Source organism: Rhinolophus sinicus, chromosome 2, assembly GCF_057876585.1.
Source record: "Rhinolophus sinicus isolate RSI-liver-muscle chromosome 2, RSI-T2T, whole genome shotgun sequence".
In the NCBI taxonomy this organism is placed as follows: domain Eukaryota; kingdom Metazoa; phylum Chordata; class Mammalia; order Chiroptera; family Rhinolophidae; genus Rhinolophus; species Rhinolophus sinicus.
In genome coordinates, this window is record NC_142502.1 from 171,666,313 (window position 1) to 171,683,978 (window position 17,666).

The 17,666-nt window shown below is 39.9% G+C and overlaps 1 protein-coding gene across 1 annotated transcript in view; it reads right to left on the reverse strand.

Moving 5' to 3' along the window:
- Nucleotides 1-15,105, reverse strand: part of WDR43 (WD repeat domain 43) — a 40,571-nt gene extending 25,466 nt beyond the window's left edge. The window contains exons 1-4 of the mRNA XM_019735383.3: nt 14,849-15,105; nt 7,980-8,117; nt 4,153-4,274; nt 263-383 (exon numbers count right to left, since the gene is read on the reverse strand). Coding sequence (XP_019590942.1) covers nt 263-383; nt 4,153-4,274; nt 7,980-8,117; nt 14,849-15,073 — 606 coding nt within the window. The 5' untranslated portion in view covers nt 15,074-15,105. The remainder of the gene's footprint in view (nt 1-262; nt 384-4,152; nt 4,275-7,979; nt 8,118-14,848) is intronic.
- Between the last annotated feature and the right edge of the window lie 2,561 nt (nt 15,106-17,666).

A 17,666-nucleotide genomic window follows, 5' to 3' on the forward strand; every position in this document is an offset into this window, starting at 1 on the left:
AGTAGAGTAAAATATTTTTAATTCAAATTTCACTTACTTGTTCTATTCATTTTTCCAATACATATGAAGTAGACATGTCTAACCTATTTAATATTTAACATCAACAAACCGGATTTGAGGCTAACTTTTATTGCTACTATTTGATGGGCTTGAAAAAAAAGAACCTGTATTCTTAAAACAATATTGTATGGCTCAGACTTCTGACCTTTTTCACACTTACTCTAGATGACTATTATGCTTACAACTAATTTGATTCACTCACTCTGTAGACTTCTTTGGTCTCTAAAACCCATAGTTTGATTGTTCGGCCAGCTGAAAGCAACATCTTTCCATCTGGACTGATACACAGGGAACTGACGCTGCTATTGTCTCCTTTCCATTTGCTGTATTGTGAAGAGAAACAATAATATCTGAATGAATAAGGACAAGACTTTGTTCAGAGCAAAAACGTAACAAAAAACAAATCAGGCATTAAAAATACAACCTACGGGTTCCATGCCAAATTTCATTCCCTAAAAACTTGTGTCAGGTAACTAACCCTGGACGAATTACTAAGATATAGCCTCCCTGATAGGAAAGATTCTCAAGAGGCACCAAGAAATGGGTAAGAGTTTTAGAACATAAGAAAATGGGTAGCTGTGTACCCTGTGACCCATGCGGTGGATTTTGTTAACACCCAGTAAACTCCCATGCTGGCTGGGCCTCTGCAAGTCGTCCATCCCCGCCAGGGCTCCTACATGCTCTGGAAGGATGGCTTTTCATTTACCTAGTAACACAAGTGAGTCCTCAAACCACATTCCAAAAAGTTATTTCATCCCAAAGCCACACAGTTGAGCCCCATCCGATAGGGTAAAATAAATTAGGTGTAGATACGATTAGCAGCATGAGTCTTTTCAGTTTGTTGCACACTTTAATGTTGTTAGAGGCAACAAGCTGAGCTGTTCACTTATAAATCAAGAAGTAACAGCAGCAATCCTATTACCAAAAGAAGCTAATGCTAAAGTGGAAGAAAATGTATTTCTCTGCCAATCACACTGGAATACATCAAATTACTCATTTGGAAAAAAAAACTTAAACTCCTACCTTATACTACTATACACACACAAAACTTACTGATTAAAAGTAAGTATTGAAAATATATATACATATATATATATATATATATGAAAACAGTTTATAATCCTGGGGTTAAGAAAGTCTTTTCAAAGCAAATACAAACCAGAAATCATAAAGGAAAAAAATGGCCTGATTTAATTAAATAAAATGTCTGTACCACAAAATACATCATTAAAATGAAAGCATGAGGCTAGGAGAAAATATCCAAGATATATACTATAAATAAAAGACTATTGCTCAGAATAAGTAACTCCTTATATTTAAGAAATAGCTCCTTGAGTTCAAGAAATAGAACTCAAAATAAAAATAGACAAAGTATATAAACAGGCAATTCACAAAAGAAATACAAATTATCAATAAACATGAAAATACTCAACCTTGCTAGTTAGTAATCAAGGAAATGCAGCAATAATGTAGGACAATCTTTCCTTTACCCTCATCAGTTCCTAACGTTAACAATTTCTCATCAATTTCTCCAGCTTCAAGGCTCACTTACATTCATTATTCAACATCCATTCATGAATTGATACATATATAAAAAGCCATAATCCCCACCCTGACAAGCTTCTTGATTCAGCAATGAAAATGCCAGCACAGAGCTAATACCATCACCACACCCTCCACTCCTCCCCCATTAAGAGCTCTGCAAATCAAGGTGTAACCCTCCTGTAGCAGCATCACCTGAGAACTTGTTAAAATTACAGACTTCCAAGCCCCAACTTGGACCTACTAAATCAGATCTGTATGTATATATAGATCAGTACTGTATATGCACACTACAGCTTAAAATGCACTACATCAGAAGATTCCACTCTGGGAAATATGACTGGTTCCAGAGGAATGACCTACACATACTGACATCTGATGGCCTCCCAATCACTCTACAAATGAAGCCCAACAATTGAGCCACACACCCAGTCCTTCCAATCAGATTTTTCATATTTCATTTTCAATAGCAGCATGCAGCCAAAGATCGCCAGTCATTTGAAGAATGCCTTTAACATGAAAGACAGAGACCAAAATCAGAGAAAAATCAAAACACATTCTCAAGAGGGAGATGATGTAGGAAATATAAGAAATAAATTTTAAATCCTATAGCTATTATTTTCGGATAGTTATGGTGTATTATATGCATAAAAGGAACATGATGCAACACAAAAACATTCAGAGAACAAAAAACAACTCCTGTAAAGTTAAAAATATGCTAAGAGAAATTTAAAAATTCAATAGATGATTTGGAAGTTAAAAATATGCTAAGAGAAATTTAAAAATTCAACAGATGATTTGGAAGATAAAACTGAAAAAATCTCCTATGAAACAGAAGAAAACAACAAAAGGGAAAAAATTTTAAGAGGAAAAAAAGTACAAAACTTAAAGAATTAGTCCAGGTGATGCAACATCTAAATAACACTATAAGTACCAGAGAAAGAACAGAAAACAGAGGGAATGAAATTACCAAACATATAGTACAAGAAAAAGGAAGAACATGAATTTCCAGGATAAGTGGCACCTGGAATGCCAATGTAATTCACTGATTCAAGAAAAAAAAACAGGATATTTTAGGATACTAGGATAACTAACAATGAACGCTAAAACACAAACAAACAAACAAACAAACCAATAAACCAATGCTTCAAAATCCTGAGGGAAAATTATTTCCAACCTAAAATTACATATCTTCAAACTATCAATCAACTGTCAGGGGAGAATAAAGATACTCATGGACAAGCAAAATCTCAATAAATTTACCATCCACACACCCCTCAGGAAGCTACCAATTTGGGTGCTTCACCAAAAGGAAGCAGCAAACCAACAAAGAAAAAAATGGGATCCAGGAAACAGAGGCTCCATCTGACAAGAGAATGTTCATGGTGGTGGTGAAAGGAAATCTCAGGACAATCCCTGTTCAGCAGACCCTGGAAGAAGGCAGAGACGTTCTCCAAGAAATAATAAAACTGATTAACTGAATGTGTATAACAATAACTGAGAAGATTTATACCACAATAGGAGAATGAAATGATAGGCGTATACAAACCTAAGCAAATGAACAGTAAGGCCTCTGAACTAGCTTCTTCCCATATAGTCTAGATGTCGCTGACAGATTACTTTTTTCCCAAAGCATCATTTTGGTTACTGATTCCCAAGACATGACCTCCAGTGGCTCTCTCCTGCTTACCAGATAGAATCTAAAACTCCAAGAAAGTACTTTAAGTACAGCAGAAAAACACTACCAGAATTCAAAACAGTAGGATCAGAACTCCTCTGCCACTTATTAGCTGTAGAATAGGGACATCATTATCCTCTTTAGGGTCCTCATCTATTAGATTGGTGCAAAAGTAATTGCAGTTTTTGCTCAATTATTTTTAACCTTTTAAACCGCAATTACTTTTGCACCAACCTAATATATAGCAATTTCACTACATTCAACAGTCCACATTTATTGAACATCTACTATACAGCCAATCACAGGCTTAAACTAGAAGAGTTGCCAGCGATTTTTATCTATGACACTTTAGGCCAGACTTTTAAGATACTTTGGCCCATATCCTCTACCTGCCTTACCTCCTACTGTGCCCCTTCTCTAAATTACTCTACTCAGGTCTGAGTAAATTTTCCACTTCCCTTTCTCCTGGTCTTGGCCATTTCTCCATCTTACTTTCCTCACCCTCAAAAGGATTCTTCCACCCTCTTCTATCCAAAGCTTACCTATCCTAGAAGGCCCAACTGAAATCCCTTCTCTTCCACCAGGCCTACTTATTTGACCAGTAATCACAAGTTACCTTATGACATCTCTTGAGCAGTTATTTTACTCTTGTACCATTCTTTAAGTTTAATGTATTACAATCATGCACGCCCAATTTGATTAAAAGTTCCCCGAGAACAGTCTACAGCCTTATTAGCGTCACTATTCCCCAACCTGTCCAATATCAAATTTTACTTATAACAAAAACAGTCTCAATTTGTCCAACTCTAATGCATTTCCAAAGCGTAACCAAATTACACCTCCAGCACCACAGAACCATCAATGGTACTCACCACTTTACTCTGCACGTCTGTGTATTCCATTCCACAATATGCTTATCATCTGAACAACTATATAAACAGCCATTTTCTTGATGCCACTGTATGCAATTGACTTTGTTATCATGGCCACCGCTCTGTAGAGGAAAAAAAAAGATTAAGGAAAAAAATAAAACTCATCTAATGTAACACGCACTTTGGAATCATTACTAAACAGTTAACTAAAATGTTAGACTTTAACATAACTATAAAATCCCTTAACCAGGCGACCGGTTGGCTCAGTGGTTAGAGCATGGTACTCATAACACCAAGGTCACTGGTTGGAGCCCCACATGGACCAGTGAGCTTCACCCCCCGCCCCCCCGCCACAACTAGATTGAAAAACAACAACAACTTGACTTGGAGCTGAGCTGCGCCCTCCACAACTAGATTAAAAATGACGACTTGACTTGGAGCTGAGCTGCGCCCCGCACAACTTGATTGAAAAACAATAACTTGACATCCTGGAATAACACACTGTTCCTCAATATTCCCCAATTTAAAAAAAAAAATCCCTTAACCTGTAACTATCCATTTCCAACATCAAAAATGAGATAAAACAGCTATAACTTCATCAAACGTTACCTTTCCCTTCTCTGCTAAAAAAATGTACTTCCACATCGTAAGCCAAGATACTAATCATAAACGCCATTGGCTTGACAGGAATGCCAGCACAAAGCATGATAAAAGACTTTATAGACAGTGGTAAAAAGTCGGTGACACTTGCGTGAACAAGTCAAATCCTAAAGAGTTTAAAGCCAACACTTAAGGTAAAAATCATGTCTCGTGAAAACTAGCATTGAAAATGCCTATTTAAAAAAGAGCCGGGCTGGCCCGGTGGCTCAGGCGGTTAGAGCTCCATGCTCCTAACTCCAAAAGCTGCCGGTTCAATTCCCACATGGGCCAGCGGGCTCTCAACCACAAGGTTGCCAGTTCAACTCGGCTCCGCCCCCTGCAACTAGCAACAGCAACTGGACCTGGAGCTGAGCTGCGCCCTCCACAACTAAAACTGAAAGAACAACTTGAAGCTGAACAGCACCCTCCACAACTGAGATTGAAAGGACAACAACTTGACTTGGAAAAAAGGCCTGGAAGTACACACTGTTCCCCAATAAAAAGTCCTGTTCCCCTTCCCCAATTAAAAAAAAAAAGTGCCAAAACTATCTCTCAATAAAGAAATCAGTTTCTTCAGGCAAACACTAAACATTTCCTTGTTACAGATCATGAACGATACTTGAAACATACGCAGCAGAGCAAGATGCTCGCTCCCTCAGAGCCACATAAGAATGAGACGTCACCTGGGGCAGGGCAAATGCAAGTGTCCCATCTCACACTCATTCCAGGATAAACTCAGTCAGTAGAAAATGATACTTCACCTACACTGTAAGCAATTATTTTCACTCTTTCTACCTGAATTCACATATTAAATAAACATACAATGAATGACCACTATGTACATATGTAAGATAAGAATAAAAGTTAAAAGTTAAAACTCAAAATCACTACTTCTATCATAGATTGCTCCCATCTCAAAAGAAAAGTATTTGTGTTTAGTTCAGTTACTTCCCTCCCATCACCTATCTACTCAAAGAACTGGGTCTTATAAATTCCACAGAAAAGATATGCAGTACGCAAATAAATTAAAAATTTCAAAGTTAGTAATCCAAGAGATACAAAGCAAAACAAAGTAACATTTTCACACTTCATTTAGCAATTTGTTTAGCATTGTAATACTCATGCTGGTACGGGTATAGGAAAAATGGTACCATTATTATACATTCTAGGGGCCAGTAGATACCCTTTTGCCAAACTGTCCCGTCAGTCATTCAACAAACCCTTATTCATTATCAATTACACGCCAGGCACTTTCAATGTATTACTATTCTAAATCTCAATAAAGTCACGCAAGGTAGGTTATACAACACCCATTTAAGACATGAACAGTTAAATTACTTATGCATAATCACTTCACTAGTAGGATTCACCCTCAGGACAGGCTAGTTCCAAAGTCTGCTCCCTTTCTACTTCACCATACCATCACAACACTCCGCACTTACCCTGACCCTCTTGGTTCTTTTCAATAAACTTATTCCCTGTTAAAGACTTATACATAATCCTGTGAAGTATCAAAATAATCTAAAAAGAAGTTTGTAGGTTCCATCAGCATTGTATCTGCAGCCTCAGTAGCTGAGTAAAGCAGCCACTACAATGCACGGGATGCAAAGTACCTGCTGACCACAAGACTGACCAAATCAAAGGATGAGCTTCCAACTATTATACCTTGTGGGTAAGAGTCCACCTGAGGACCACATTCCACTTTGGAGAGGAGGATGAATAAAGCAAGATTCCCTTCTTGCTCAATTTTTTTTACAGTTGTATATTTTCATAATCTTTAATATTAAAACAAGTAATGTATTTTTAAATGCATATTAAACATCAGATACAATTTTTCATGTATCAAATTAGCTATGTTTTGTTAGTGACATTGCTGTTTTATTTGGAATATTCAATGGTGGTAATAATACTTTTGAAATACAGGTACCATCCTTCCATTGCTGATGTTAAGTACAAATTAGGAAAACTCTTCCAGAAAGTCTTTTTATACTATGTATTAAAAAGCCTTAACACTCAAACCTTTTGACTCACTAATTATAGGTTAGTAATTCTGGGAATTCATGTAAGAAAAAAAAAATTTGCAACAACTACAACCGAAAAAAAAAAAAAAATTGGAAACCATCTAAATGGTCAGTAATAGTTAAATCACCAAGGGGACTTATCCAATGTAGTGTCATTTTAGTCAGTCATTAAAAATGTTCATAACTAGTTCTTGAAAAATATGAAAATTGCTTATGTTGTAATTTATCGAAAAATATTAAGACACAAAATAGATGGACAGAACTCAAATGTATTTTTTAAACATATGCATCAAGCAAAGAAATACACCATCTATTGAACAGAGGATCGTTCAGTGATAAAGTATAAGGGAAAACATTATTTTATTCATATATACAGAAAGCATTCCTATACAAAGACAGAAGTTTAGTGAACACCAAAAATATACTGCAATACACATTGTCTGAAACAAATTATGGAAGTTCAGTTACTGTCTTGCAGAGCCAAACCCTCACTTCTCTGCTCTGCAATGCTGGGGCTAGGATTCTGCAAACCACATTTCTGCTTTGCCAGCTGAAATCACCAGTAGGCTCCACCAATAAGGGGCGCTAGAGAGAGCCAAGGCTGGAGGGGGAGCAAGGGACTTACTCCTTCCTGTCTCCCATTTTGCGTCACCCCACTGCTTCTTCACCCCAGCAGTGGCAATCCTTTTAACAGCAGCTGAATGCAATTTTTCCAGCGCTTGAAGAACCAGTCTCATCACCGCCCTTCAGAGACACTAGCATTCAGCTGGAGCCCCCTCCTCAGTTTTGCAACCCAAGCCCATGGGGCCAACTCCTGCTCAAAGAGACAGCAACACTGAGCGCACAACACCTGCTCATCAAAGGTCTGAGTTTTAGCAATAATTCCAACCACCTTTTGTTCCCTAGCCCTAGAGGTGGTGGTGGTACCCTTTCTTATTTTCAATCTAGTCAACGATTCTTCATATTCTGATCTATAATAAGGACTATGCTATCATAGCTACTATCAGATATTACTATTCAGAATTTTCAATGTGGAAGGTGCAGAAAAATACCCCTATAGTGCAGACCCTATAGCATATCCTAAGCAGTTTTATTTTTAATAATTCTCTAATATACCAGTTTCCCTGTCACATCTTTTATATAAAACATACACACACATATACTTACTATTAATTTACTGTGTAATTCTCCTTTTACTGTACTGTATAATAAAATACTACCAACTGCTGTACCAAGAGCCAATAAGTCGGTCTGGTTACTCGTTCCTATAGGTTCTGATTTTCTTTTTTTCCTCTGGGGACTTTCCTAGAAAAAATAAAAAAACAACAACGTTTTATTTTGTATTTCAAACACTGAAACATCATTAATGCATAAATGCAAATGCCCAACAGCCCACAAATAAAACATGATTGCTACTAAGAAACACTTTTTAAAAAAATAGAGGTGGGATTCGTTGTCAGATTTCCTTCTAACTACTTAGGGGGGAAAAAACAAACAAAAAAACACTCCAATGGAAGAAGAGCTCCTAATTCTCATCCGCCTATCTCTTACCTCTCTGGAAGGCACCAAACAAGGCAACTTGGTATGCTCTTAGTATTCTCTCAACAGGTCCACGCAAAGCCTCCACTCCCAGACGGACATGACAGACCACACCAAGGCGGCCAGCACTTCTCCCTTTCCCTCTATCTTGCCTTGCATTCTAGCATCACTTTCAGGAAAAGGGATACAGATGTTTTTATGTTTACAAACATGCATTTACTTCAATTTGAGTGAAAAAACAGTTGTAACTAATAGAGCACCACACAGTACACACTGGAGAAGTTGCTCCAGTGTCTAATTAAGGGCTAGTCTGAAAGTTCCATATTGTCTTGGTGATTCTAATGATGTAAGAGGCACAAGTTTCAACCTAGTGTCAAATGCCACAAGACTTCTTTGACTTATTTCAAAGCTGATACTAACAGCTCCTGTCTGCCCATTTAAAAGACAATAAATGACCACAACTTCAAAATACTACATCAGCTTATAATGCTGAAAAATAATTCACAATTTCAGAGCTTCTCTTCCACGTTTATGATTCTTTTAACGAAAGCTTGCCAGCCTGTATTTTATTATAGCATAAAAAAGCTCTAAGAAATCCATTCTGAGCCAGCCCGGTGGCCCAGGTGGTTGGAGCTCCGTGCTCCTAACGCCAAGGTCTCTGGTTCAATTCCCACATGGGCCAGTGAGCTGCACCCTCAACAGCTAAGTTTGTGAACAATGGCTCTCCCTGGAGCTGGGCTGCCATGAGCAGCCAGAGGTTGGTGTGAGCTGCTGTGTGCTGCTGTGCTGCCATGGGCTACTGTGTACCGCCATGAGTGGCCGACAGCCAATGTGAGTGCCCGGCAGCCAGCGTGGGCTGCTGTGAGCGGCCAACCTATGACCAGCAACCGACTGCCTCAGCCGCAGGGAGCACAAGGCTCCTAATACCAGCATGGGCCAGGGAGCTGTGTCCTACACAACTAGACTGAGAAACGACAGCTTGAACCGGGGTAGGGGGGTGGGAGCGGAAGAAAGGGGGGAAAAAAAGAAATCCATTCTTTTAGTGTAAAACAGACCATAGGAAAGAGAATATAGTGCAAGATCTCTGCTCTGTAGCACAAAAAAAACAGTCCAGGATATATAAAAATCTGCCCAACCCAAAACCACCAATAAAAACTATGATGTTACCATCAAGAATATCAAGGAGAAGATTTATAAAGCATTTTTCATTTTTTTATTTATCTTACAGAGACGTTAAATTTGAAGAATCTGATTCATTGGACACAGGCAAACGACAAAAAGATTTAACAAAAAATAAGGTAACTATTTTCATACAGAAAAAATAATGCACATTTTGCAAATCCTGAAAAATTTATCTACCCTAATAAACCCAAAAAAGAAGTTACAATTAAAAGCCAAAGTATAAAACAGTCTGATCAACAGTAACATTTATTTGAAACATTGAAACTTTAATACAAGGTGTGCCCTAGATCCCAGCTTCAGTTAAATGAATGTCTTGAATGATCCCAGAGGCAAATGTGGTTTCTGCATAAGGTTATGAACACAAACACTTATTTCAGGCAAAGACAGTGGAGAAATGTATCAGCCTACTACTACCTAGTCAGAAAACTCTGAATGATTCTAGAAATTATTTCTTCTATTTTTGGTTCTCTCATACCAAATTAGAATGATCTACACTGAGGTTTCTAACGTGTGAAACATAGGCTGGTCCAAATATGCACAATACGCTTTTCTGCAGATTTGAATTTGCATTAAAAAGCACAAAGAAATTTTAGAAATTAAACATCACCTATTCAAAGCCCTAATTTTCCTATCAACAAAATCTCTATAATTTTGGGAGAAGCAAGCAGAGTCAACAAGTGGGAGCAGTATCCACAAAAATCTACGCCCAATTTTGAGGATCACTGACCTAAACCTAAGTAATAATCCAATTAATTAATCTCAAAGAACGATTGACTCATCATGTTTTCTCAATTAGATGATCTTTTTAAAAATAACTTCCCATGCAGCAGGATGAGCATGTCCAAACAGGTAGCACCTCGACCAGACAAGAACTTTATATAACCAATGTGCATTTTAGTGAACTCTAATATTTTAAATATTATCCCATTACTAAATATTTCTGAAACCAATAGTTTAGTGCTATTCATGATTACAGATTATGACAGACCTTGATTGGCAGTTTCTCTCTTAACCTGTTAAGCCTGTGATCAAAAACTTCAGTGACTCCCCCAAAGAGTAAATCAACATAAACAACTCTCTGCCATTCAAAAGCATCTACATTTAGCAACTCACCTTTTCAAGCCTTATTTCCAGTTCCTTCCTTACATTACACTCCCTAATCACAAATACTTTCCCGTCTTGCCTTTGCTTCTCCCTACATTTGGAGGGGCCTTTTCCTACTAAACTCAATTTTCATTTGGTTAAAAATCTACCCATGCTTCAAGGTCCACCCTAATATATTTTCTGCACAACAAATCTCTTCCTTCTCTTAAATAGGCACAAGTCAGACTCTGCTTTGCACTACATACACGGTACATTTGAATTATCTTTATTTCTTCTTTGATGTTTTAATCTTACTGTTTTGTTTCCTCTAACGCCTAGCACAATGTCACATGCACATTAACTGCACATGTAAACGTATAAAGTAATGGAAAGAGTAGGCTAAAAATTTAATTCATATGTTTGTGACTGGAAAATCTGAGTTCCTAAAGGTACCAGGAGTGAAGACCAAAAGGATGTGATTTTTTAGACTAAAGTCTTTCCCAGTATGAAAGTCTGACTGAGCTAAGCAAATCAAATACTAGTCTGAAGAAAGCTGATCTGCATTTCATCCAAAAGGTATTGAGAAGGCTGAGTACGAAGGGCACACATGCGTGATTTATAAAAGCAAGACGTAGTACAGATGTGGCGAAGGCAGAGGAAAAAGCACATCCTGGTACTGAGAAGTCTAAACTGATGGATTAAGCAATGGCTTTTTAGACTGAGGTTCCAGAGTAAGAAAATAGTTTACAGGGAGAGCCAGTACACATACTCACAAGAACGTATGTATATATAACTAGAACAAGTTTCACCAAAAAAACTTATCCTTTACCATGCATAATATACTGATACTATTTCATTTTTAATCCCATCACAACCCACTTAATCTATTTTGCAATCAATCCACTAATGGATCAAACCCTATTTTTCAAAAATACTGACCTCTAGACACTGAAAATGATGCCAAAGTTTGAAGTTTCATTTTGCAATTAGTCTCCTATACCATTTTTTGGCCATCTTAGTCACTTACTCTGGCAAATGCTTAATCGATAACAGTAAACAAAATGTGTGCATTTTATATATACAGTATTTATATCAAAAACAATTAAATTCTAATACACAGGAACTTCTATTTCTGCCAATGGGACCTAATATGCAAACTTGATCTTTTGAAGTTTAAATACTGGAGAGACCTTAAGGCTGCACTGTACCGGAGCAAAACTGGACTGTGCTATGTCTCTAAGGAAGGGAAGTGGGGATACTCTGCTCAGATTTTTCCTAGAAACATCCTTAATCCTAGAGCTACTGTGCTTGCCCTGTCCAATGCCTGAAATGCCACGTGCTTCATCCAACAAGCACTAAGCTGTGGGGATGTGTTTTGCAGTGGCTGCAAAGCAGTATGAATACACTTACTGTGGTACCAATAGTAGACAAGGTCTGCTTCTCCAGGGCTCTAACAGCAGTTAGGGGAGGAAAAGGAGAAACGTTTGAGAGATTTAAGGGGGGTTATGAAATAGCAGGGTCAGTTCCCAGGTGGCTCAGCCACTTGCTGTGTGGCTTTGGCATATCACCTCAGCCTCAGTTTACACACACAAACCTGAGGAGCTCGAAAAATAGCAGCCATCTGTAGTTCATCAGTCTGTCTCCTTGTACTTTTCTTGTCATCATTACAGGTCCTCTTCCCCCAGGCTCCATCAACCAAATGGAACGCTTGCCCATATAATACGTATGAAAACCCTCTAAAAATTATTATGGCATAAATGCAAAGTATTATAATCATTCTATGATCAAGAACAAGAAGCAGCAATCTAACCTAATTTTTCTAAATATTTATGAACCTGCTTTTACTCCTGCTACCCAAGAAAAACAACATCAACTCATTTTCCTCCATTTGATAACGTCACCAAACTTTGTCCTAGGGTGGCAAATTACCAATTACTGAACCAGACGCAGGATATTCTTACAAGCTGACTTACATTAAGGATTATAGCAGTAAATGATAAAATGAGCCCATATGGAATACTCATTGATTCATTCAAGACCAACTGACATTCATTGAGCATTCACTACATGCCAGGCCATACTACACCAGTCATATACACTGTGTCTCCTTTAATCCTGAGGACGTTGACAGATGGATAGCATAATCTCCATTTCACATTTTAGAGTACTAAAATCGTAACAAGATGCTAGGAACATGGGCTTCCAAATAACAGCCTTTTCATGCCTCTTACCTTCCGCCTCACAGATGTAAAATAAAAGGGCTTAGTAGGATGAGAGCATGTTAAAACTTAAGTGGAAAGGATCATGACCCAGGGACCTGGGAGCTGAGGTGGAAGCAGTTACTACAAATCGCTCTTCATTCTCTATAAAAATCACATGGCCTTTTAACATTACGCCATATGTATTATGCAAGTTTTAATACAGGAAAACTGCTTCTCCCCCTAATTTTCAAGTAAAACTGATGCTCTAAAAGGACACATCCCCAAGATGATGAAGACTGGATGTCTCTACGTTCCTCCCAGCTCTCAAGTCTGTGATTCAAGTTCTAAAGTTACAGTGTAAGAGCACTGGACCATCAGAGCACCACAACCACATTACTGGTTATTCAGGCTTTGGTGAAGTAATTTAAACTTTCTTAGTTCTGATTCTGTTTTTAAAAACGTAGTAATTTCAGGGCATTTCAGAGTTGTGGCTGAAATGAGAGCACATAGGTAAAAGAATACGGACACCTATAAAATTTTTTCATGTAGCCCAACTCTCATTTTTCAACGAGACCCCCAAAATTAAAGTGACTTGCTCAATGTGACAAAAGCAATTTTGAGCTGAGTCCTGGTTATGAAACCAAATCCAGATATTTTTCTATTGTATTAAGAGTGTTCTATATTATCCAAAACTATGACTTTGAACAGGAAATATAAGCCTAGGCAGAAGTTTTATACCTGAGGCATACAATGTGATTGTTAAGTCAACAGCAAAGTGGACAAAAAATTTTTGCCAGTCTAATATTATTAATTTCTTGCAGATAATGGAGAACTGAGGTCTAAATTCCTGAGTTCTAGTCCAGGTTCTGTTTTTGGCTTTTGCAAGTTGCTTAATTTTCCAGAGCCTCAGTTTCTTCTTCTCAAACAAAGTAAAATGTTAGTTTTTACTTGCAAGGCTAACCATACAAATAAGAGCTATTAATGACAAAACCTGTAGCACTTATGCACCAAGAACTATTGTAAACGCTTTATGCGTTATTAAATGTTAATCCTCACAACCACTCTATCTATAAAGAGGGTCCTATTTATCCCCATTTTACAAATGGGGAACTAGTGTCAAAATTACAACTACGAAGCCAAGCCTGGATTCAAACATAGGCAGTGTAACTTAACTGCAGTTCCCACGTGTGTGTTACAGTAGATGTAGTCCAACGACTCAACAGTGAATGGCATCTTACCTGAGATGGATCCCTAACAGTGAAAAGCCTTCCCAAACTCGGCAGTGTCTCCTCTAAGACAAACTTCACCTGGACTCATAATTATTAAGTTAAACTACTTCTTCACTTTGCCTCCAATATTCTAACGCTGACTTCAGACTTGGGGGAAAGAGGTGTATAAAGGGACGTCAAGCAAATGTTAAAAATGAAAAAGCAAGAAGGTTCAAACGGCTGGAATGGAAAAGAGCCTGGGAAAGTCAAGAGTTTCAAGAGAGTCCCACGTCCTGGACATGGAAAACACGTGGTTAGCCGGCACCCAAAGGTGGGGGGTGGGGATGTCCGGAAACAAGACTTGTTGATTCCAACTGTCCAGAGCAAAGCCGATGAGTGAGGTAGGGATCGGAGAAGAGTAGTGAAGCCCCACGGCCGTCCTCTGTCAGAAGCCAGGGCTCTGAAAAGCGTAAGCTGATGAGCAAAGGCCGGCAGAAGGTAGCCCCCTGGGGGGGCTGGGGCCTGGGCGAACATGGCGCCCAGGCGAAAGCGGGGCGCGGGGCGAAGACCCTATAGAGCCCGCTGGTAGGACTCTGGTCCACCGCCCGTCGGATCGGGCCGAGCCCTCCCTTGCTGCCCTGTGGACAGGCCGCGCACGGGGCTGGCGGCGTGGGCCCACTCCGCGCCGCCGCCGCACTCCGTGTCTCCTCGCCCCGGGCCTCCAAGGGCCACGCGCGATGCCGGGCCACGTGCCGAAGGGCCTGGGGGACGCCGAGGCCGAGTCCGGGTGGGCGCCCGCCCCCCACCGTCCTGCTCGCTTTACCTTGGCCTGCAGTCGCGCTGGCGCCCAGGCCAAGCAGGTGCAGGTACCGCTGAGGTGCGCGGAAGGCACGTATTCTTGGTGTAGCCGGTTGCTGGCTGTCTCCCACACTCGCAGGTGACCGTCGGCAGACGCCAAAGCGAAATAGGCCTGGCTGTGCGGGGAGAAGGCGCAGGGGACCCCGGCCGGAGACAGGGAGTCGGCCGCTCCGCCGCCGCCCGCCGCCATTGCTGCTCTGGCTCCGCGGCAGCCACGTGTTCGCCCATACGCAGGCGCACCGGAGCGGGGCGGGGCCTGGAGGGAGGAAGTGGGGCGGAGGGAGCACGAAGAGCCGAGGGAGGGGCTCTTCGCGATGCTACAGAACGTTGTGCGGGGCCCACCCTGTGGACGGTGGCCCGCTGGGCCCAATGCTAACTTGTCCTGCTACGAGAGGGGACGTGTGGAATTAACTGGACTGTACGCTGCTGAGCACAGCCCATTCCTTAAAAAAAAAATGAAGAAGGAAAGAAAGAAAAGGGTTTGGGTTTAATAACATGATTGGACAAATGTTTAAAATATTCACTTATAACTGCTTTATTGTAACAATCGTTTCCATTTTTGCCTACTTCCAGTCTGTAATCATGAATACACATAATAATTTATTCAGTCATAATAGTGTAAAAGTAATGGTGGGAGCGAACAGTCCCTCTTATTTCCCCAAGATTTTTTCCATGTTACAACATCATATAGATAATTTTTACTGTCTCCATAATATTCCAAATCGATGCATTCTGAGTTAGGAAATGCCAGGTCCCGTTCAGCCCACGCAAAGAGCTCATTGCTTAGCAAGAAAGATAAAAACACTACCCTCAGACCTATGGGAAGACTCTGAAGCTTTTACAGGTGTAAGATTTGCATTTTAGATAATTTGGGATCACATAAACAGACCTACAGTTTTAAAAGGCCTCCTGGACTCTCTATGGAGACTGGAGAAAGGCAAGAATAAAAGCAGACAGACAAGACAGAAGGACAGTGACGGGTCAGACTCACATGAAAACAGAAAAGGTGGTGAGAACATATAATCTGAAGTTATAGGCAACAGGATTTGCTGAAGGGATTGATTGTGAAGGGGGAGAAAAAGACACACATGAAGGATGACTCTAGGGCCTGAGCAAAGTGAATGGTAATACCATTGGCTGAATTGGGGAGATGAGTTTGGGTGGAGTGGAAATCAAGAGCTCTGTTTTGGACAGTGAAGTATGATATGCCTGACATCCAAATAGAGCTGTTCCGTAAAAGTTGGATATATGAGAAGATCACAGTTAGAGATACAAATTTTGGATACATTAGCATACGGACGCTATTTGAAACTGTGAAACTGGTCAAATCATATTGGGTGTGAATATAGACAGAGAAATATACTTAGCCCCAAACTGTGCCAGTCTTTAAAGGTCAGGAAGAGGAAGAGGATCCAGCAAAGGAGATTAAGAAGGGATAACAGCAAGGCAAGATGAAAGGCCATGAGAATGAGATGCCCTGGAAACAAATTTTTATAAGGATTTCAGAAGCAAGACATGATCAAAGCCATGTCAAATGCTGTAAGATGAAGACTGAGAATTAACCAACTTGGCACGATCAAGGTCATTGGTAACTTTTTAAAAGCATTTTTAGTAGAGAAGTGAGGGGTAAACTTGTAAAGAGTAGAGGAGAAAAAGGGAGGTGAGAAAGTGCAGAAAAGTGTAGACAACTATTTTAAGGATTTTTCTATAAAAGAGTATATATGTATGAGCCTGTATGAAGAAAGATCTTAATAGAGTAAGTAGATAGGTAGAAAACAGCAGGAGAAGGAGTGACTTAGCCCCGGTTAGAAAGCCCCTTGCTGCAGCTCCTACTTGGGTCAAGACCCCTTGCAGCTGCCCAGCATCATTCCAGGCTTAGACATATCTCTAATTCAAAGACATGCATTGTTAAGAGCCAGAGATGGGACGAAGACATCCTGCTTGTCAGGACCAACAATACCTTACTAGCCCAACAGGATTCCAGGTTTACACATACCCCTAAGGGATATGTTTACACATGCCCCTGCATCAAAGAAATGCATTCCTAAATGCCAGAGGACTAGGCACCTCAGGGGGAGAAGGCGAGATAAGAGAAGGGAGAGGGGGAGGCAATTCTACCCATAGGTAGAAATAAAAGCCTTCATGCAGTGTAAGGCGAGCTGCTTCCCTCTCTTGGGTCAGCCCGTTCCATGTCTCAGAGTATGCTTGGTTTTACTAATAAACTTCTTGCTGTCCTTTTGCCGCACAAAAAAACTGTCTCTTGATTGAATTCTTTCCTTCAAGAAGAGAAGAACTGAGGTACAACGTCATTTCCCAATAACAGTCTGAGCTAGAGTTATAGATTTAGTCATAAATATACAAATAAAAATAAAAGCTTATTGTGCACTTACTATATGCCAGGTACTGTTCTAAGTGCTTTATGTGTATGAATTCATTTAGTCCTCACAACAACCCAAGGATGTAGAGACTATCAATATCTCCATTTTTCCAATAAGAAAACAAACAGGTATAGAGCTGGGCAGTGAAGGAATTGTTCCCTCATCCATTCACTCTTACACTCTTCTAGACATTAATTCATACCTTCTCTTATTACCTCCTTCATCCTCACTCTCAGTGGGTGATTTTGCTTCTTATTTCTTGAGAAAATGGAAGCAATCGCAGAGAATTTCCACAAGCTCCCAATACCACAGACTCAACCCCACTTTGCTCCATCTCCTGTACCACACTCCTTGTACAAATGAATTGTCCACGCTCCTGGCAAAGGCTACCCCTGCAGGTAAGTT